Here is a 20,786-nt window from a genome sequence, read left to right as displayed (position 1 = left end):
CAACATGTTCTCCTAAGTCTGAGGCCTGAGACACAAGTACAGGATTGCTGCATTATGCATGGCTGACAAAGGGGTCCTTGAAAGCCAGCCCTCTGGTGTCACTTGCTGCTGGCTGAGCTTGTGGGGAGGTCTGGGAGCTGGAGTCTCAGGAAATGGGGGAGGCATGCATGCTGACTCGCACCCCCCCAGTGCCCTCAGCCCACTTACTTGGGATGTTCCATGGGCACCTCAAGCACAAGGTCAGGCGGGATTTCGAAGAGCTCAGGGTCGCGGCCGTCAGCCTGCAGGACCAGGGGCACCACGTCGAAGCGGCCGTACTTGGGCTTCCAGCCCAGGTCGATGCACAGCTGGGGGACAAGACAGGTCCAGTGAGTCTGCAGGCCCGGGCGCCTTGTCTCCTCTGGGCTCCGCCCTGTCACCCACCACTGAGTTCTCTGCCCAGAGGACTGGGGCCGAGGCTGGGCCGGGTACCTGGGTGAACTCCACGTTGGCAGGGTCCCCTCTGATGGAGCCATCGGGCATCTGGTAGCCGGCATATCGGATGAACTGAGCGTTCCAGATCCGGAAGTCGTGCTTCCCATCGCTCCGCTGGGGGAACACGGTGATGGCCGACCTTCCCGGGACAGGGACAGTGCTGTTTACCACCTGGCTGGCCCTGGTGGGGGCCCAGCCATCCCCAGCTGGCCCTACCTCCCCCTCCACTTTGCCTGCTCTGCAGCCCCCAGTGCCCACGCTGCCTGAACCAGCCCCTGCCATACCCTCTCTTCCTGCCCTTCCTTCCCAGCCAGCCCAGGCCCTGCCCCCTCCAGGGAGCCCTCCCAGCCTCTCCCTTACTGCCCTATATTCCACTCCTTGCAGTGGAGTCAGCCAGATACTTGCCTAGTGCGAGTTCAGAGCGGCCAGAGCAGCACCTCAGGGGCTTAGTCCCTTCTGCCTCCCGCCCCCTCCCCCAGTGTCCCCCTGCTCCCCCAGCCTAGTCCTGTGTTTGGTCCCACTAGGTGGCACTGAGTTTTTGCTGAACACAAAAACACGAATGAATGACCGAATGAGCTGTTCGGTCCCATCAGCTGTGACCTCTTTGGTTGGGGGAGGACGGTAAGGCTGGGGGTAGGGGGTGGGGTGGGCAGACACAGCAACGAGCAGTGGCTGTCCCACCTCTAAGGAAAACACTGCACCAGAGCCATCTGCTGGAAAACCAACATCCCATCTCCCCTAAAGTGGGGAGCCCTAACCCTGAACAGCGAAGAAGTTAACTTCTTAATGATCCTCCATCCCCTCCGAATGGTTCCAAGTCAGAAGGAAACCGGGGCGCTGGGCTCCCGCCAGGAGCTGGGCTCACAGAGGCTGGGCTCGCTGCCAGCGGTGCCTGAGGAAGCCTGAGTCTTGCTCCTTTTCCTTTCTCTCTGGCTTCTCCTGGAGCTGGAGACGCCTCCCCTAGACCCACCTGCATCTTTCGGCTAAGACCCTGGGGCAGGATGGGCCCCGCTGCGGCCCCGGGCAAGGCCCACCCACCTGATGTTGCCGTTGTTGGTGGAATAACGCAGGTGTCTGCAGATGTGCTCAAACATTTCCCGGGCAGTGGAACAGTTCCGGGCATCGAAGACCTGCACAGCCCACCCAGACCATGCCCGTTAGGGACTGAGTGGACAGAGGCTTTGGGGTTGATCAGAAGTCACTGGGGGCTCAGGGAGCTGCCAAAACACCCAACACTGAAACCCCCAACACCACGCACTCCAATGCCATGTGGAGGAGCGCATCTTCCTCTCTGCACCCGCTGTGCCCACCCCTCGGCTGCCCCGTCCATCCTTCTCCTGCCCCCTGGGGGAGCACATGCAATCCCACTCGGAAGACTCCAGCAGGACCAAACTTCCAAGAAAACCTGAGTTGAAAGCACCACGAACCAGGATTCCCACAGCCCTGGCCTAGTTCCTTTGCCAGGGGAACACATTTTACACAGCCAGCGTTGGTTTCACTGGCATTGCTGATCGATTTCTCTGTCCACGTGCTTTCAGTGTTACCCAAGAACAAATGATCCCCCAACCAAAAGATGGCCTAGGAGACTAGGATAAATAAAATATTCTCTCGGAGCCAAGAATTCAAACATTCAAGGTAAACAAACCTCTCTTACAGCATCAGGGCCTCAAAAATACTAAAAACAAGGTCATCCTTTGGTTTCATGATGGCCTTTAGTCTCCCAAATTTAACACAAGCGAGGACAGTCAGCTCAAAACCGTGGTGCTGAAATAGGATGCCAGACTTGTAGAAGGGGACCCTAGGAGCCCCCATCTCACGTTCAGGGATGTGAGCGAACCCTGAGGCCTGGGCATAGCTCTGGTCGGCCGTTCCAGAGCCATCAGCTTGGATGGAGCCTGCCCCCCTCCTCCGTCACCCCGCGGGTCTGAGGAAGTTCACCTGCAGGTTGGACCACTGGATCCTCCCGATGCAGCGGGGGGCGTTGCGCCAGGCCTGCTTGGTGGCAAAGATGAGCTCATCTCCCGTCAGTTGGTAGGTTCCTGTTGTTTCTATCTCCTTTGTCACCGCTTCCACCCTGGCCAGATGTTCCTCTATTTTTGCCCTGGGGGACAGGAAGGCATCAGGAAGATCAACAATGAGATGGCCTTAAATGGGGATTGATTCAATCCACAGGAGCAGGAACTGCAGTAGGACGCCCAAAGGGCAAGATGTCTCTCACTGGAGACTGTCTGTCCCCTCCAGCGCCGGCTTCCCGGACCCCACACTTGGCTAAGAAGGACCCTACGCTTGATGCTCTGCTGTCCTCAACTTGAAATTCTTAATCATGTTTGGCCAAGGAGCTCATATTTTCATTCTTACAATGGGTCTTGCAAATTATGTAGCCGGTCCTGAGCCTGTGGGAACCTGTTCATTTCCAGGTGCTTTTTCTTTAACCATATTTGTCTCGGCAAGGGGTGCAATCCTTCTCAGACACTGGCGAGGCTCAGAGGAGTGTCCCATCAAGCCACGGCACCGTCCTGCCTCTCTATGGGTCAGGGGAGGGCCTGGGGACCTCGTCATGGCTAAGAGAAGAGGCGTCAGCCCCTCCTGCAGCCGCGCCTGTGGACCGAGTACTCGCTATGAGCCAGGCACTGGGTGAAGCTGCTCACGGAGAGGGTCTCCCCGAGCCTGTGCAGAAGGTGATTTTGTGCCTGTCTTATAGTCAAGGGTCTCAAAGCTCTAGGAGTTAAGCACCAGGCCCAGGGACATAAGTATGGGAAAGAGCAAAATCAGGAGTCACACCCACGCCTCCCTGATGCCAGGATCTTAACTGCCTGCAGTGTGGCCTTCTGCATCCACCCTAGGGGGACTGCAAGCCCAGAGATGGGGACACTAGGGTGACTGCAAGCCCAGAGATGGGGACCCTAGGGGGACTGCAAGCCCAGAGATGGGGACCCTAGGGGGACTGCAAGCCCAGAGATGGGGAGTGCCTGTCCACCCTTCCTCGGGAGCCTGCTCAGGCTGGGACCTGCCAGATCCCAGAGCCCGCCCCAGGAGAGCTGCACACAGCGTGGTCCAGCATCCAAGCCTCTCTAAATGGTGCTGTTTCTCAGCCTCGGAACTGCTCATCCAGCAACTCCAGGTGCAATTTGTCAACCTGCTTCTCTCCTCCCCTGCCAGACTTCAAAAATACCCGAAGGGAGGGGCCCAGTCGGAAAGGCTTTGACACACACACACACACACACACACACACACACACACACACACACACACAGAGCAACCTTGAGATTTCCAATCAGCACCAAAGGCTTTTGAAACGGCAACAAACAAAACTATTTAAGGAATGAACTCCTGATTAAGGAGAGTGGACAACTCAGAACAAAATGGCCTTTCTGTGGATGGAGAGTGTCTCAACAACTCTTCCTTGATTATAGAAAAAAGCACAAAGACAAAACACTTGGCGATATTCACCCTCAAGGACACCTCTGCCATGGGAGCTGCTGGGTGAGGCTGGAGCTGCCCCACCGCCAGAAGACCTCCCTCCCCAACCAGGCTTCCAGCAAAACTCTCCACTCTGTCCCCAAGCACGAAAACAGTAGCCATCACCATAACACCGATGCCCTGAACACACGCGGTAGTGCCAACGCGTGCATGCGTACGAAAGGGTTGTTTTCTGTGTTTGCACTCAGTGCCTTTAGAGTTTTAGGTTTTACCACTGTTTTCATATAGTCACATTTCCGAGGCACTAAAAATGCTATGAAGCCTATTAGCTCTGAAAGAAAGGAGTGGTTTCCATCATCCGTGAGCAGATTTGAATGTAACATTCAGCAAGTCACAATCTCTAAATGTACTCTAATTCTTCAGATACAAAAAAGTGACCGAACCCACTCAGCTGGCCAGACCTCAGGCTGTTAGGGTAATGCCAGGGCTGCCGTTCCTCACCCACACCCCCAGGCCCTCTTGTGGGTTCCAGGGTATGTAGTCTTGACTGTGAAAAATGGAACTTGCCCTCCCTGGGCTTTCAAACACCCACCCGATTGCCTTCCAAACACTGGCAAGTCGGGAACCTGCAGGGCCAAAGAGCTGGGTGCTAGAGCATTGCGGGTAAAGGCAAGGGCTCGGCCGCCAGCTGCCTTGGTTCAAATCCCAGCTCTGGGGCTTCGGAGGATGTGACTGGGAGCAAGTTACATCTCTACGGACTTGATTTGTCTTGTCCGTACAATGGGGATAATAACAGCACCAATCATATAAAGATGTGGTGAGCATTAAATATTAGTGACTTAACACGGGGCCTGCACATGCTGAGTGCTGTGGCCCAGTGAAACCCACCCAGGAAAATCCCTGCACCCCAAAAGGCTCATCAGTTAACAGCTGCGCTGAAAGACCAAGGCTGGTGAATTCTGCAGTCACAAAGCATCTCTGTCAAAGCTCTAGGTACACAGCACACACAGCAGGCAGCCTCCTAACAGGGTTGCTCCCAGTCCGGGCTGTACGTTTGGAGAGTTTCTGAAGAACACAGATGTCTGCTCCTTCCCCACTTCGCAAGATTCTGCCGCCCTTGGCCCAGGGGACTCCAGCATCAGTATTTTGCAAGCTCCCAGGCGATTCTATTGTGTAGCCAGAACCGCTGTCCCTGCAAGATGAGGGCCTCTCGAACCCTCCAGGTCCCTCCCAGCTCAGACATTCTAGGGTTGTATTAAAGGGGAGATGGGACCCCCAAGAAACCACCTTTTCCACAACAGAGAATTAAAAATCTTTGTATCCCAGTGCCTGACACCAGGCTGGAACATACTAGGTGTCTAAGGTGTGTTTGTTGAATGAATGACTGATTGACTATAGAAATGAAGGATGCCCAACACCGTACTCATGGAAGCCTCACTGGGGTAGAAAAAAAAGAGACCCCCCAGGAATGTGGAGCCCCACCAGGTTCAGTGGAAAGAGCACTGGCCTGCCCTCCCCAAGTCATGTGACCTGGCTTCTGGCTGGCATTTGGTGACCTCAGGTATGTCACTGGGCTTCTATGTTCATACCTGTAGGAGCAGGGGCTTGAGTAGGTGGTCTCTGAGGTGGCTTCTACCCCAGACATTTCATAATATTAGGGTCCACAATAATTCATAATCAAGGTTTCTATGTGCCAGGGAACTGTTCTAAACTTACCTAACCCTCACAGCAATCTCATGAGCCAGGTTCCATTTTTATTCCCACTTGACAGATGAGGACATTGAGGCACAGAGAGGGTAAATAGATTCCCCAAGGATTCGGCAGTAGTTGATGGTGGGGCTAGGATTCAAACTCGGTTACACCCCAACCTACACTTTTAACCACTATTGCTATATCTAACTTTATCCCAAGATTACGAGAACCTACTCCAGGGTCTTTTCCCTCGGAAAACTATGATTGAGTCCTGGAACCACTGCACATCTGGAAGGAAAGGGGTCAGAGGGCAGTGGGTAGAGATAGGAGAGCCCGGGGAAGAGGGGCAGGCAGCGACCCTGCAGGAAGCAAGCCTTACTCTTTGAAGGAGCCGTAATACTGGTTCACAAATTCGATAGCTTGAGGTAGAAGCTCGTCCGGAGGAGTAGGCTTGTCCCTGGGTCCTCTGGTCAAACTTTTGGGGGTCATGATGGATCCCAGGCAAGATTTGGCCTTGCAAGTGAAAGCCTAGAAAGAGAGAGGCAGGTGGTTAGGATGGGCCATTTGGCCTCTTGGCCACCCTCATCCAGAGCCAGCTCTCCTGGCCACCTCTGTCCTCTGGCTACTCCAGCTCCCTATACCTCCTCTCCACCCTATGGCACCTCCCCCTTGGAGTCCACCAGGCTTTCTCCCACCCAGATGTCCTCTCCTCTACTGGTTGAACCCCAGTGGGTTTGTGTTGGGCTTGTCCCCCAACCCTGGGCTCAGCCTCTGGCCCTGCTCCCCAGCCAGCCCCAGATCCAGAGCAAAGTCACCGTGATGTGGCTCCTATGGGAACACAATATTCCTATCCAAAACAAACTGAAATGGGAAGGTGCAAATCCCAAAGTCACAGGGTGGCACACACAAAAAACTACTGGAAAGAAGCACACGCAAATGTTAACTGTGGTGACTTTGGGGTTGGGGGTAGGAAATCATCTTTTTCTCAGTTTTGAAATTGTCAATTCTTTCCCACTTTACAACCATAGAATGTATTCTAAAGTTAAAATAAGAAATCTAGACAATAGGAAGGAGCCTTAAAAGACATTCAGTCCAGCCACTCACTGGATGCTTGAACACCTCTGCAATCGCCTTATCAAATTACTCTTGAATCCTTTTGGTGACAGGGAGCTCACTACCTATTGATGTGGTTCCGTTGAGCTTTGAGCAGTTCTGCTAGAAAATTCTCCCTGATACGATGTTGAAATCTGTCTCTCTAAGAAAGATACTAATTTTTTTCCTGTAATTATCTAACCTTCTAGATTATCCATTATCCATTAGGTGCTTAACAGGGAGTTGGCATCATTTACTTCCTACTGTAATTTGTGAGGCATATGAGTCTCTGTTCCTAGAACCCTTTGCCCAAGCAGACAATTGCCTGGTTTGCCCAGGGGAACATCCATTTGATCCCCAAAGCCCTAATCCACAAAGCTCCACCAGTCTGGGACAAAGGTGGCTCTCCCCGAAGGCCCAGACTCCTCACCCCTTTGGCCTTGTGGTGGAGCGTGTCTTGGAAAGTCGTCCCATTGCCCCAGTTTTTGATCCTCACGTGCTGTGGGCAGGGCAATGGGGGCACAACTGGCTTGACCAGGGATTCTGGAGACTTCTAAAAGAGGAAAGACAAACAGGGTTTTCCAAATGCCTCCAACCGCAGGACCCCCATGGGTCTCTCCCAGGCTTTGGCTTTGGTGGGAGGTGGAGCCGTGGGTGGGCGCCCAGGACAGGGTACTGTTCGTGCCCATCCCCCGTCCCAGCAGCCGGGCCGCCTGGCCGGTGCCTGCGCAGGGCTCCAGGTGCCTGGGCCACTGGCCAGGCTTCTCTCCTCACCCAAGGCCCTGCCAAATGCTTCCTCTGAGAAACTGCAATAGGAGGGGCTAAGGTTAGATGTGAGGGAGATGAAGGTCACAGTCAATGTAGCCGAGAACAGAAGTCGGGACAAGGAAGGGTGTACCACTGCCTTCCCTGCCCAGAGGATTTAAGGATATAAAACCCACCTTCTCTCCCCCTCCTGCCCATTTCTCTGGCCACCTCCCTGGAATGCTGAGGGGGACAGCACTTCAGGAAGATGGAACCCCCAGGACAGAAGCCAGTGTCAGTGCACTGGGGGAGCCCCCACTCCCGGCCACCATGGCTTGTTGCGCTCTCCCAAAGCCCTCCCTGTCTCCCACCTGCCCTCCCCCACTCCCCTGGCTCCAGGTCTGGGACTCTCCACTCACTGCCCCCGGACCCCGGCTTCCCACCGCGTCCAGCCCAGCCTCCAGCGGGCTGCTCCGCCTGCATCTGCCTGGGCGAGGGAGGAAGGGGCTTCCCACACCCGTGTGACTCACTGACCTTGACCGTCCCCGTGAGGGGCTGGAGGGACTCATTCTGGTGCTTGCTGAGGCTGTGATACTTGGGGTCATCCTGTGTCACCGGACTGTGAAAGGAAACAGCCACTGTGAGGTGGTGTATGTGAGGGTGGAGGGGGATCTTGGTGTCCCCTCTGCCGGCCCCTTCATTTGACAAATAGGGGAACCGAAGCCCCGGGGGGTGGGACTGAATTGCTCACGGCTTCCAGGTAAGGAGGTTGGGGGGTGCTGTGGGTGAGACCGAATCTCCCCCCCATTCCCACCTCCCCTATTCCTCTTCTCTTCTTCCCCCAACAAAGTAGCCTCCAGAGCCAAAGCTACTGGCCCACAGTGGCCCACAGAAGCTCTGGGAAAATGCACCCCCACCCCCAAAGCCAAGTACAAACGTGGCACAGGGGCCAGGTGGGCAGAGAGTGGCTCTGTCAACCTTGCTGTCCCAGGCCAGCAGCACTGCCCAGCAGCCATTCGCTTTTAGCCACTTGAGCTTTTTTATTTAAAACACTTGATTTATCTTGGTTTATTTATTTATTCTACATTTTTATCATGGAAAATGTTGAGCACAAAAGTAGAGAGAATAATCTCATAACCCTCCCTGGGCCCTTCACCCAGATTCAACCCAACTCAACAATGATCAACCCATGGCCAATCTTGCATCAACTATAGCTTCCCCACCTCCAACATTATTGTAAAGCAAATCTAAGACAGCAGGTCATCTTTACTAAGTATCTTCTCAAAATACTGTTGAAAGGACTCTTTTCAAAAACATATTTGTTTTATTTATTTGAAAACAGCAAGTTGCATGTAAAGAATTTAGCCTGTCCTTTGTAGAGAAAAAGCCCTAACAGTCTGAAATCATTCAGAAACTGCTGATTCTGGTTTGAGATATCAGGGTCATTCTCCCGACAAATGTCACAGGGGGAAGACATGTGAGCCCCCCCTGCCCCACACCTGTGAGCACCACTCCAATAGTCACCGCTCACACCTGCCTCCCCCTAGGAAGAATCATCCTACTGGGGCATCTTGGTTGGAAAACTTATTGTGCTTCATGTTTTTGGCAGTATGTTCTGGGCTGCTCGTGCGTGCCCATCGGAGGGAGAGGGGGTTATAGACCTTTACGAGGGTCTCTCATTTCCTATTTCGTACATGTCTATGATGTTGAAATGTGATGAACAACCATGTATTGCATTTGTTATTGGAAAAAAAATGACCATATATTTCTATTAGCATTATATAATTAACTACATGCATTATATAGTAGCATTAGGTGATTTATAACTATAATGAGACAGTGTCTCTTTAAGAGGATGCAAGTATGTATCAAACAGCAACTTATACCTGAATCAAGTGATTCAGCAGCCCTGTAAAGGGCCCTCTATGTGACCAGCTATTGTCACTTGAACAAAGATTCTTGGCCAAAGTTTAGTCAGACCCCTGAATCTTTTGCTAGGCCCATCTGCGCACTTTCTCATAAAATCTAGTTCTAGCAAAAGAATCCTGCTAAGTCAGTTTAGCAAGAACCCCCATCCTCGATATCTGATCATCCCCCACGTCCCGCAGGTGATGTCTGATCACCTGGCCTGTCCTCAGCAAGAATCCTGTTAGGTTGGTTTAGCCAGAATCCCCCCTACCTCTGATATTTCCTCTTAGGAATTTTCCATCCACTGACCCCACCCTGCTCCTTGGCTATAAATTCCCACTTGCCTGCACTGTTCCCAGCTGAGCCCAATCTTTCTCCCCTACCGCAAGACTCCATTGCAGTGGTCCCTGCACCTGTTGAGATGGTCCTATGAAATAAAGTCTTTCTCACTGTGCTTTAACAAGTATCACTGAATAATTCTTTTCGTTAACACACCCCTCTGGTCTGGACTGATGTGTTCCACCAGAAAAAAAGCCAATATAGGGTAATCTGGACATGCAAAATAGGTAAGCCATGGCGGAGCAGTCATCATGCCTAACTGGGAAGATGCTTTGGCGTTCCCAGGGAGACAAGACCTTACTGCACCTCTTGCTCTTTTGCCGTTACCCCTCACCCCAACCCTCGCCCCGCATCCGTTCTTTCTCCTTCTCACATACATCTGGAAATGGACTTGGGCAATTTCAGAAGCTTCAGATCAGAAACAATAACGGGTCTACAGCAATGTTCAGATTGAGAAACAATGTCTTCGTACACTTAACACAAGCATTTACCCCAAATATTATAAAGCATCATCTTAAAAAGCTGCCTGAGAATCCACTATACAGATGAGTCATAATTAGCCTGACCCCATCCCCTATGGCTGGACGTTAGGTTGTGCCTAGTTTTCCACTAATGGAAATAATCCCTCAAACTGTAGATGAGGTCTGATGGTGGTGCTGTGTGCGCGCGCGTGTATACAAGCACAGAAAAACACCTGGGGGGATGTCAATTAATGTTAACAGTGCTATGAAGCAATGAAATCATGGGCAATTTTAAGTTCCTTCCATAATTGGGATTTTTTTTTTAATTTGGAAAATTAATAAACAAAGCTTTGCCCGGCCCCATCTCCCCAGTTAGCAAATTTCTTTTGGCTAGGGGCTGGGAGAGGACGTGACCAGGTGCCAGGTGAGCACTTTAAGGATCTGCACACTTGTTTCCAAATTATTGCCTCGTTTATCCCGACCCTGCAGACACTCATGCAGTTTGACTAAACCCACAGCTGTGCCCGGCCGTGAGGACCCGTAGGTGCCTGCCGTCACAGGGGGATCTGGGAGTGTGGTGGCTTGCTTAGCTTTCCCCAAGTCCCTGAGGGGCCGAGGCCGCCTGCGGTCAGCGCTGCAGTCCGTGGCTAGTCTGGGGCTGACCTGGGGGCGCGATGCCCCTGCGGTTCGACTCCTGCCCCAAGGAAGGACGGACGGCACCCTGGGAAATGGACCTCATTTGTAAAACAAGAACCTGTTTGCTCTCTTAACCGTATCTGATCTGGAGAGCGCAGCAGCCCCAGCGCTGGCAAATCAGAGCAGCTCCAAGTGCTGAACACCCGCAGCTCAGCCCGCACAGTCCCCAGGCGCGCGAGGGCGGGCTGCGGCCCCCGGACTGCCACCTCTTATGCGACAGTCGCCGCAGGTGCGAAACTTAGAGCACACCCTCGGCAAGCCTACAGGGCGCGACTCCCGCCCTCCTGCTTTCTCTCGCAGAGGGGCAGTGCCGCGCGGGCTCCGAGCGGGTCCCGCCTCCCTCCCAGGGCGCGCCCGGCCCGCGGGGGTACCTGGCTCGGCGCGGGCGGCAGGCGGGCTTCGGCCGGAGGATCCTGCGGAGGAGCCGGCACAGCCGGGGCCCGGCGGCCTCGCACGCCGCGCCCAGCCCCTCGCGCATGGCCCCGGCCCGGCGCCGCTCCGAGGGCTCCCGCGCCCCGCCGCGCCCGCGCCTTTATCGCCCGCGACCCCGCAGCCCCCGCCCCGGGGCGGGGCGAGCCGGAGGAGCGGCCGGACTCGCTGCACCCCGCGCGCGGGTCCCCACCCGCCGGCCGCCCCGCCACCGCCACCCGCCCGCGCCCCGTGCCTCGCCTTCCTCGGGGCGGTCCCGAGCCCCCCACGCCCCGGGTCCCGCAGCGAAGTTTGGATGCCACTGGACTGTCTCTGGGCTAAGAGCCCAGGGGGTGTTGGGCCTCGGGTTTGTTTACTCCTCGTAAAATAACGGTAAAGATCATCGCAGTTACTCCTATTGTACAGCCTTTGTAGTTTACAGAGCAAACTTCCCGTCTGCTGTTTCATCTCCTCGCTAAATCCGGTCAAGTGGGCAGTTCTACGTTGTTATCTCCACTTTATTGAGACAGAAGGGGCCCAGAGAGGTTTAGGATCTTGCCCAAGGCCGCACAGCAGCCCCAGGGCCACAGCACAGGCCAAGCTCTCTCCACCTCAGGGTGTTATTTCTTTTCTGCAGGTTCTGTGTGACTCTAGGAAGGAAGCTAAAGAAAATGCAAGAGCTGGGGTGATTTGTAGTGGGAAACATGGGGGGAGGAGTAGACCAGAAGTCCCCTCAGGTCTCTTGCAGGCTTCTTGTCCCTAATCCCTGGAAGGCACAGGGACTGACTTTGCTCCATCTGTAAGTCACTACTTCCATTCCCTGCAGGAGAACTGGTAGGATCCAGACCCGGACAGGGTAGCAGCCCTTAACCTCAGAGTGCAGGTTTCTCTCCTGGGCATATTCCAGCACATTAAATCCCAAACTCAGATTAAAGAGGAATGAAAAAGGGTGCATGTTTATTCTGAGCCTTCTGCAACCCAGCTAGCAACACTTAGCCGGACTTTGTTCTGAACTCCATAAAACTTCACCTCGATGTGCCCGAGTTTGCCTTTGTCTCTACAACACACCCCTCCATGCTCATTTCCTAACTGTTTATATAAAATCATCACATAGAGTAGATTCTTGGTCTCATTACACCTGAAAAGATTTAAAAATTACTTTTTAAAATCAAAATCTTTTAATCGGCTACCATTTCTTTCAGTATAAAATCCCCTGTGCACGGCTGCTTCCTCTTCCAGTAACATCCTCCCTGCCCCCCTGCGCTGGACGGATGATTGCAGTCCAGCCAGGCCCACCTCCTCCCAAAAGCCTCCCCCAACACTCCTCCCCACACTACAGCCAGGCCAGGCACCCCCCACACACACAACTTGAGGTGCCAGTGCACGCACACACCTGCCACCTCCTGCCTACCTCACTGTCCCACCCACACCTTACACTTCTACAAACTCTTTAACATTGAGTCCTTCATGTACTCCCCAGACCAGTTTCCCCCATTTCCTTCCTGACAGCAGGAACTGGGTCCCTTTTCTCTGTCCCTTTTATAGCCCGGCACACAATTGGCCCTCAGGGAGAGCCCATATAGTGTAGACGTTATGAGTTTGGACTGAAATCAAACCTCAGCTCCACCACTTTCTCAATACTGACCTTGAGTAAGTCATTCAACCTTGTAAGACAAGAATAATAGCAGCTCCTGCCTCATTATTGACACAGTAATAAGGACTTTATAAATGTATCTATCATTTTTAGCAGTGGTGTGTGCAGTTAATAAATGGCTCAGACAATTCATTGATAAACAGAAGGGCTTCACTGATATCGTAACTCCCGGCATAGTGCCAGAGGAGTAGGCACCAGCCTATGATCATTAATGGAATGGGACACACCCAGGACCAAAGATGTGGCAGCCCGGTGTAGTGGTTACAGGCCAGACTGCCCAGATTCGAATCCTGGCTCTGACATTTGCTAACTATGAGATCTTAAAAATCACTTAAAACTTTCTGGGCTTCAGTGTCCTCATCTCTAAAACGGGAGGGTAACTAAAGTCCCTTCCTCATGGATTGCTGGGAGAGTTAAATGAAATAATGCCTGATATTTTCTCCCCGTCACCTCCACTATCTGATTGGTGCCTTTCCACCAGCCCATCCCAGCATGAAGAGGAGAAGGGTGGGGGGAAGTTCAAGTTAGCTGGTTTGCCTCAGGTCACACTGAGCTCAGGTCTCCCAAATGGTCCAAAATCACAAGTCAGTCCTCAGGAATAACTGGCAGGGCTATTAGAGGGTGTGGTACTAAAGGTTCAAGGTTGCAGGTGACACTGTAAGGGTTCGGGAAGGAGAGGGATTCAGGACAGAGGTCTCTAAGGACAGGGAACAGATTGGGTCTGGAAGAGTCGAGGGAGGAAAGTGCTGTGCACAGCACGGGGAAGCCGAGGAAGGCTGGGCTGGGCAGGAGGCACGGGCCTTCTGTTTGGGTAGGGTGACCATGCAGAACGCTGCAGTCCAGACTTAGTGACAGGCAATAGGAAGCCACTGCAGACTCTAGAGCAGGAGCATGACTTGCTAGAAGTCTAGTTGGAGGGAGAGAGGTCAGAGCCAGTGTGAAGGGCTGAAGCTGGGAGGCCAGCTGGCAGGACTGCCACGGTGAGATGGAGAGAAGGAAAGGAGGAAGCCGCTGTCAGTCTGTAGCCTTTTTTTTTTTTTTTGAGACAGAGTCTCGCTCTGTTGCCCGGGCTAGAGTGCTGTGGCATCAGCTACCTCAAACTCCTGGGCTCAAACAATCCTTCTGTCTCTGCCTCCCGAGTAGCTGGGACTACAAGCATGTGCCACCATGTCTGGTTAATTTTTTCTATATATATTTTTAGCTGTCCAGATCATTTCTTTCTATTTTTAGTAGAGACGGGGTGTCTCACTCTTGCTCAGGCTGGTCTCGAACTCCTGACCTCGAGCGATCCTCCCACCTCAGCCTCCCAGAGTGCTAGGATTACAGGCGTGAGCCACCGAGCCTGGCCAGTCTGTAGCCTTTTGAGTCTGAAGTGCCAGCAGGACATCTAGAGGCCATTCAACCCTGCGTTCTCCCCTCTTGGTCCCTTGGCTGCCTCGGCCACCATAGCCAGACTGCTTGGTGTCAAACGTTCTCTCTTCCAGTTCACCCCCACATCACACCTGGACTGTCTTACTCAAGAATCTACAATGGCTCTCTACTGCCAAGCAGAGTGAGTCTAAATCCCCTCCCCTGCATTCCAACCCTCAGTGCCCTGACCTGGCCTGTCCCAGCCGCCAGCCCAGCCCTGGTCCCAGCACAGTCAGGCTCGCTTCTGCCCCTGGGCCTTTCCTGGCCTTGCCCCGCTCCTGGGTGTGCCGGGCAAGCCTCTTACCTCTCCACATCCTACCCCCTCCCCAAATCCACAGGGTCCACCTCCCTGCTGTGAATCCCCCAGAGAGGTCTCTGTTTACCATTGCTCAGTCACATCCTAGCTGCCAACAACGATGACAATGACAACTACAGCAGATGCCATTTGTCGAGCACCTACTGTGTGCCAGGGACTGTATAAGTTGTAGCTCATTTAATCCTTGCCACAACCCCGCCTCTTACAGATGAGGGGAGTGAGGCTCAGAGGGTCGGGGACTTGCCACAGGTCACAGGGCTATTCAGTGGCAAAGACACTTGCGCATCCCCAAGCCCATGTTCTTAACCACAGGCTTTTGGGCCACCTCGGACAGGTATGCTAAGAGCCGTCATGCTGCACACCTCTAGGGGGCACCCTGCCCTGTGTAGTCCATGGGAAAGGCTCCCCCGGGGCTGTGTGATAGCCCTGTGTAGAGAAGGGTTTGGTTTGATTGGCTCTATTGTGTTATTGCAGACTGACTTGTCTTTCCATATGAGCAAGGCTCAACCCCCAGTGCAAGGCTGTGAACTCCTCTCGCACTCCCTGGAAGCCTGGCGAACTAATTCTCTCTGTTTGCCATGCATCGGGCTTGCTTCTATAGGCCGGAGGATGAGGGACATGAAGAGTCCACACTTTGGGTTCAAATTCCGACTCTGTATTACCAGTTACGCAACCTGGGGGAAGTCATTCCCCCCTCACAGCTCCTATTTCCTCATCTGCAAAGTGAGACTACAGCGTGCACTTCACACAGAGCCGCCACGGAGATCGGTTGAGATGCAAAGTCTGTAAGTGCCCTGGGTGGCCGTGGCACAGAGCAGGTGCTCAGTAAGTGGCAATAAACCCTGCCGTTTCCGGAGTGCCTGCTACGTGTGGGCACACCGCTGCGTGCTGCACACCTACACTCTCACCTCCTCCTCCACCCGCCGTGCGGCGGGTCCCTTTGAGAGCCTCACACTCCAGGTGAGCACATCTGAGGCTCAGAGAGGTTAACTCGCCCTGGGTCACACAGCGGCGAGGGGCAGCACCGGGCCAGCCGGTGAGGCACAGCACAGGGCTTGGATGTAGTTTGTCTGACGTCCTGGTACCCTTCCCAGGGTGTTATTTGAAAAGTCTAACCCCTGGTGAGGCGCACGCACGGGTGAGTCACAGCAGACGCAGGCCAGCGCGCTGCCCGGTCCCACCTCTGGGCTCTCCGGCCTCCCCTTCCCACGTCAGCTCCCTTCCCACGCTCTTCCCCAGAGATTCCTTCGGGGCCATCATGGTGCCCTGTCCCTTCCTTCTCCACACAGCATCAGGCACGGCGAGGTGCCCAGTAATCAGTGGCTGCATCGAATTCCAACAGGGACATCCAAGAAGCAACTTCAAGATCTAACCTCACGTGAGGCGCCAGGAGCAGAGAGAAATTCTGAGTCATCGGCGCAGCAGGGGACGGATGGTGAAGGGGACTGGCGGGACGTGGCCCCAAGGGAAGCTTACCCGGGTATAATGTAGGGGGCTTTCCCCAGGTTGTTGTTGATGTCCTTTTCCTTGTTCAAGCCATACTGGTTGGACTTGGTCTTGAACAGAAACTTCCAGGGACAGTCCATCTCTGTGGCTTTGCAAAGCAGGTCACGTCTGTGGATTTAGGCTTAGGTGTGCTTCACCGTGGGGCTGAGGAAGGAGGAAGCGGGCAGTGAGGGAAGGTTGAGAAGAGGTTACAGAACTGTGCCTTCTCAATACGGTTAGCTTACTGAAGAATCAATCGGAGTGCCGGCGTGAGTCACGAACAGCCACTTCGGCAGTGCTTTGCGACCTCTCTTCCTATTTTGGGGTTGGATTTGGCAGCCCTAAGGACAATTCTACAAAGCCACATAACAATCTAAAGGAAAAACCCTGGACCATCCGCCACCTAACAAGGACAAGCCACGTGCCCCCATGAGCCTCCACAGTGGGACCTGCTGGCTCACCTGCCCCAGGTGAGCTTCATCACTGGCCCAAGGCAAAGTGGGGAAGAGGCAGGTGATCACTGAAACATGGGTGCCTTTGCCTGACCCTGCAAGACAGATTCCAGGAGCTCTAATTAGCAACTGTCACCTTAAGTCTGTGATTGGGGAAAACATCCTAGTAGTAGCTGCCTTTCTTTTCAGATTTTGCAATTGTTCATCCTAAGTCAACGATATCACCTGCTCCTTTTTTTTTATTATTCAGGGAGAAAATAATTATTTGTGAAAAAATGCACCCAACTCTCAATATTTGAGATCATCTCCTTTAAAAAAGACAAGAGTGCAAGACCTAGGAGGAGGCCCCGTTCCGATCTGGGCTTGCCCGTAGCAAACCTCCTGACTGGGAAACTGTCGCTGGAAGGCATCGTAGTGATGGGGCCCCTGTAAGAGTTTTAGAGCCCCACAGACCTTGTTTCAAATCCTAGCTCTATTAGTTCTGTGACCCGGATGAAGGTATCTAACTGAAACTCATTTCTTCATCCATAAAATGGGTTTAATAATATCCATCTTACCAGGATTTGTTGCATGTTACAGGACTGGACAAGATAGATAATCCGTGTAAAAAAAGTTCTTAGCACATACTCCCCCCTGCCATTCTGAACTTTCCAGAAAGTTTTTCCTAGAGATACAGCATCCACGCCAAACATTCACAGAAAAGAAATCTGAACAAGATGCCCTGTTCTGAATGACTGAACTTCATAATGGCATCTCTTTACCTAGATTTTCAATCCGCTTATCTCTGGAGGCAGAAAATTCCCACAGCTTTTGGAGCCTTCCCAAACAGGAAGAAGCAAAACCTTCTCCAAACAGCAGCTTCCCCCGAAATAAAGGCCACTCACCTCACAGCTGGCTGCTCTGCCTCTGCAGAGTAAGGACAAGCAAATTAGAAGGACAACCGTGCCTTGAGAACTTCAGGACAATCTATGACTGCCCGGTCCCCTCACCAAGGGTAGCCGAGAGATTTCAAACCAGTGATGCTGAGTGCTCTGGGGCCAGAACCTCAGTCTTCAACTCACTGCAAAGTTATGATCACACTGGCTGCAAAGAAGTATTTATAGCCACCCAGTGCCATCCAGGGAGCTGTTTTTGCATAAAGGTCTCTTTTTTTGTTTCCAAAGGGAGTGTCCCCGGCTGGATATACAGTTAGCTAATTTATGACTGGCACTCCTGGCCTGTGGGTGGCTTGATCCCCTGTTACATCACTCTGCGTGGTGCATCTTCAGTAAAGTCACATTTTCCTGGTCCCAGGTCCAAGCGGCAGGTCATCAGCAGGCTGGTCACTAAGATGAAGGAGTCACCATAGAGCCAGGCTTTATTTGGCCCGACCACGTTGCCTCACTTGCAGCATCTGGGGGATTTTTTCCTGAGCAGATTAATTCCTGTCCACCCTCTCACTTCTTTTCCAGTTTGCGGCAGGAGTCCAGGAAGTTGGGGAATACTGGCAGTATGGAAGGCACTGGAAAATGCCCAGGTTACAGAAGGCCAGTGATGCCAGATGATGCCATTATTCCAAACGGGCCCCTGAAATAGTCAGCTTGAGGTTTTGGAAACAGAAGGGAAGGGAGGAAGGCCGTTGGCACAGAGAGGCTTCCTAGATGTTAGTCTCAATGACATCTCACCCTTCAGTGCTTAGTAAGCTTCAGCAGAATGGCAGGTAGAATTATTTTCTACAGGGGAAAAACGTTTCCTTTTTTATAATGGAAATGGTAACTTCTTACATGAAAAAATTATGATTTGTTACAATTTCATTGCTTATAATGCCTCAGAGCATTCCTATAGGGTATGGATTTTCCCGTTATAAAAGTAAAATAACAACTACATTAGGGAGGAGTTGGGAAATAGAAGGAAAAAAATCACCCTTGATTTCACCATCCCAACACGTGGCTGCCACCATCCATTCATTTCCTTCCTGTCTTTCCCAAGTTAAATTCAGCGTTACCATGTATTAAAGTTGTAAAGACATGCAACAGTGGCTCAAAGATCGTTGTTGAGGGAATGAATGAATAAATGAAAAATAGGAGTAAACTAGAATGAGTTTTTTTCAGGTTTCAACCAGTTCAGTTCAGAGAAACAACACTGATTGCGGAAAGACTCAGGAGTCCCTGGCCTTGGGCAGTGCAAAGCCCAGCAAAAGGAATGGACAGTATAGTACAGAGTGACACCTGTTGTGATGGAGGGATGGCATGGCACAGAAGTCGCTGGATCTGCATTGCTCAGGGAAGGTTTACAGAGGAGAGGACATCAGGTCAGGGTTTTGAGGGATGATTAGGAGTTTGCCACGCTCTAACCCTATTCCCTATAACTACTTCCATGTATTCTGGCTATGCCGGCAACAAATACATGCATTAACCCACCCAAAACCTTATGAGATGGATACTATTATTTGACATTCATGAAATCCTCTAGAATGCCATCTACTTGGCATTAGAACAGTTGGTTGATTTTGCTTCAGAAAATGCAGTTATTCAGTTATGTGATCTGTCAAGCATGTGACCGCACATGGGCCTTGGATGCAGGGGCAGTGAAACCCCGGCGTGTGTGAGTGGCTCTTCCGGGAGGCTGGTGGCCTGGCTCACCCTCTCGGATGCTCCCATCCTGGATGAAGAGCATCAGTCCCAAATGCAGTCCCTGGGCAGCAGCATCCTCCACATCCCCTTTATGTTGTCAACTTGACAGGGAGGTGACAGGGAGGTGTCCTCACCCCACCCGAGTGTGTGAGGCTTGTGACTGCCTGGCAGCTTGTGTGGCCATTGCCTTCTGTGATGCTTCACCCCCTGGGCAGGTGTGGCGACCAAGGCACCTGGAGTTGCAGGTGAGTCTGTGGCACTAACTGAATATATGGATGGTGAAAGTGGTGTCGACCAGAGGACCTCTGAAGTGCCTGGCACAGGGCAGCAGCTCGGTAGATATATGTCCTTTCCCCATTCCTCCTCCTCTGCATTCTGCTCACGTCACCAGCCTGGGCTCCAAGGCCACCCCATCACCTCGGGCACTGCTCTAACCCAGCCTCTGCTAACTGTGGTGTTCTTGGCCTGTGGCAGGGCTTGCATCGGGGGTGGAGAACCTGCAGCCTTAAAGTGGCACGTGGCCTTCTAGGTCCTTAACTGTGACCTTTTGACTGAATCCAAATTTTGCAGAACAAGTCCTTTGATTACAAGGGGTGCGGCAGAGAAAGATGAAGCTTTTCTTGCCTCCTTTGGTGCTTAAAAAAGCACAATCTTGAAATCAGAAGGCCGCAGGCTGGTTCCCCACTGCCGGCAGGCTTTGATGACATGATTGGAATTAGCCTGTCGGGGAGGAAATATAATTGCTCCTCAACCCTCATAAATTCATAGTTGCAACAGACCCCTGTAACGAAAGGCAGATAGATTCACAAGAAAAAAAAGCAAGTTTACTAACACATGCGGTACACATCACACGAAAGAAAGGTCACTAAAAGGGGACTCGAAGCAGTGGCTTAGGACTCTGGTTTATAGATCATCTTCAATAAAGAACAATACATGGCCGGGTGCAGTGGCTCACGCCTGTAATCCTAGCACTCTGGGAGGCTGAGGTGGGCGGATTGTTTGAGCTCAGGGGTTCAAGACCAGCCTGAGCAAGAGCGAGACCCCGTCTCTACTAAAAATACAAAGAAATTATATGGACGGCTAAGAATATATATAGAAAAATTAGCCAGGCATGGTGGCGCATGCCTGTAGTCCCAGCTACTCAGGAGGCTGAGGCAGGAGGATCGCTTGAGCCCAGGAGTTTGAGGTTGCTGTGAGCAAAGCTGATGCCACAGCACTCACTCTAGCCCTGGCAACAGAGCAAGACTCTGTCTCAAAAAAAAAAAAAAAAAGAACAATACATGTTAGAAAAGGAAAGAAGTTTCAGGCTTCCAGAGGTGGGAAACTGTGGGGAAGCCGATACATGGGGGAAGCTAATGGAGTGAGGTTTGTTTGTGGATCCCTCCGGAGCCGTCTTTGAGCTGATGAAAGATATCTTCTCGTCCTGATGCGGGAAAGACATCCTTCTCGAAGGAATTTTTACAGCTGGCCACAGGTAGGGGAGGGCAGTTCGGACAGCCCTTTCTCCAGCTGCTGTTTCTCACGTGCCTCCCGCCGCAGTAATCAGGACGCCGCATCAGCATAGTGTGCGGTAGCATGTTCTGGCTTCTTTCAGCATGAAAGGTCCCGGGTTCTAGTGACAGC

General features: G+C 52.5%; 1 protein-coding gene across 1 annotated transcript in view; it reads right to left on the bottom strand.

The window, feature by feature from the left end:
* Positions 1-11,304, bottom strand: part of NOS2 (nitric oxide synthase 2) — a 31,241-nt gene extending 19,937 nt beyond the window's left edge. The window contains exons 1-8 of the mRNA XM_045525409.1: positions 11,198-11,304; positions 7,957-8,041; positions 7,109-7,231; positions 5,966-6,114; positions 2,413-2,575; positions 1,513-1,604; positions 472-613; positions 208-347 (exon numbers count right to left, since the gene is read on the bottom strand). Coding sequence (XP_045381365.1) covers positions 208-347; positions 472-613; positions 1,513-1,604; positions 2,413-2,575; positions 5,966-6,114; positions 7,109-7,231; positions 7,957-8,041; positions 11,198-11,304 — 1,001 coding nt within the window. The remainder of the gene's footprint in view (positions 1-207; positions 348-471; positions 614-1,512; positions 1,605-2,412; positions 2,576-5,965; positions 6,115-7,108; positions 7,232-7,956; positions 8,042-11,197) is intronic.
* Between the last annotated feature and the right edge of the window lie 9,482 nt (positions 11,305-20,786).

Source organism: Lemur catta, chromosome 15, assembly GCF_020740605.2.
Source record: "Lemur catta isolate mLemCat1 chromosome 15, mLemCat1.pri, whole genome shotgun sequence".
Lineage (NCBI taxonomy): Eukaryota > Metazoa > Chordata > Mammalia > Primates > Lemuridae > Lemur > Lemur catta.
This window is presented reverse-complemented; position numbering and strand designations above follow the sequence as displayed.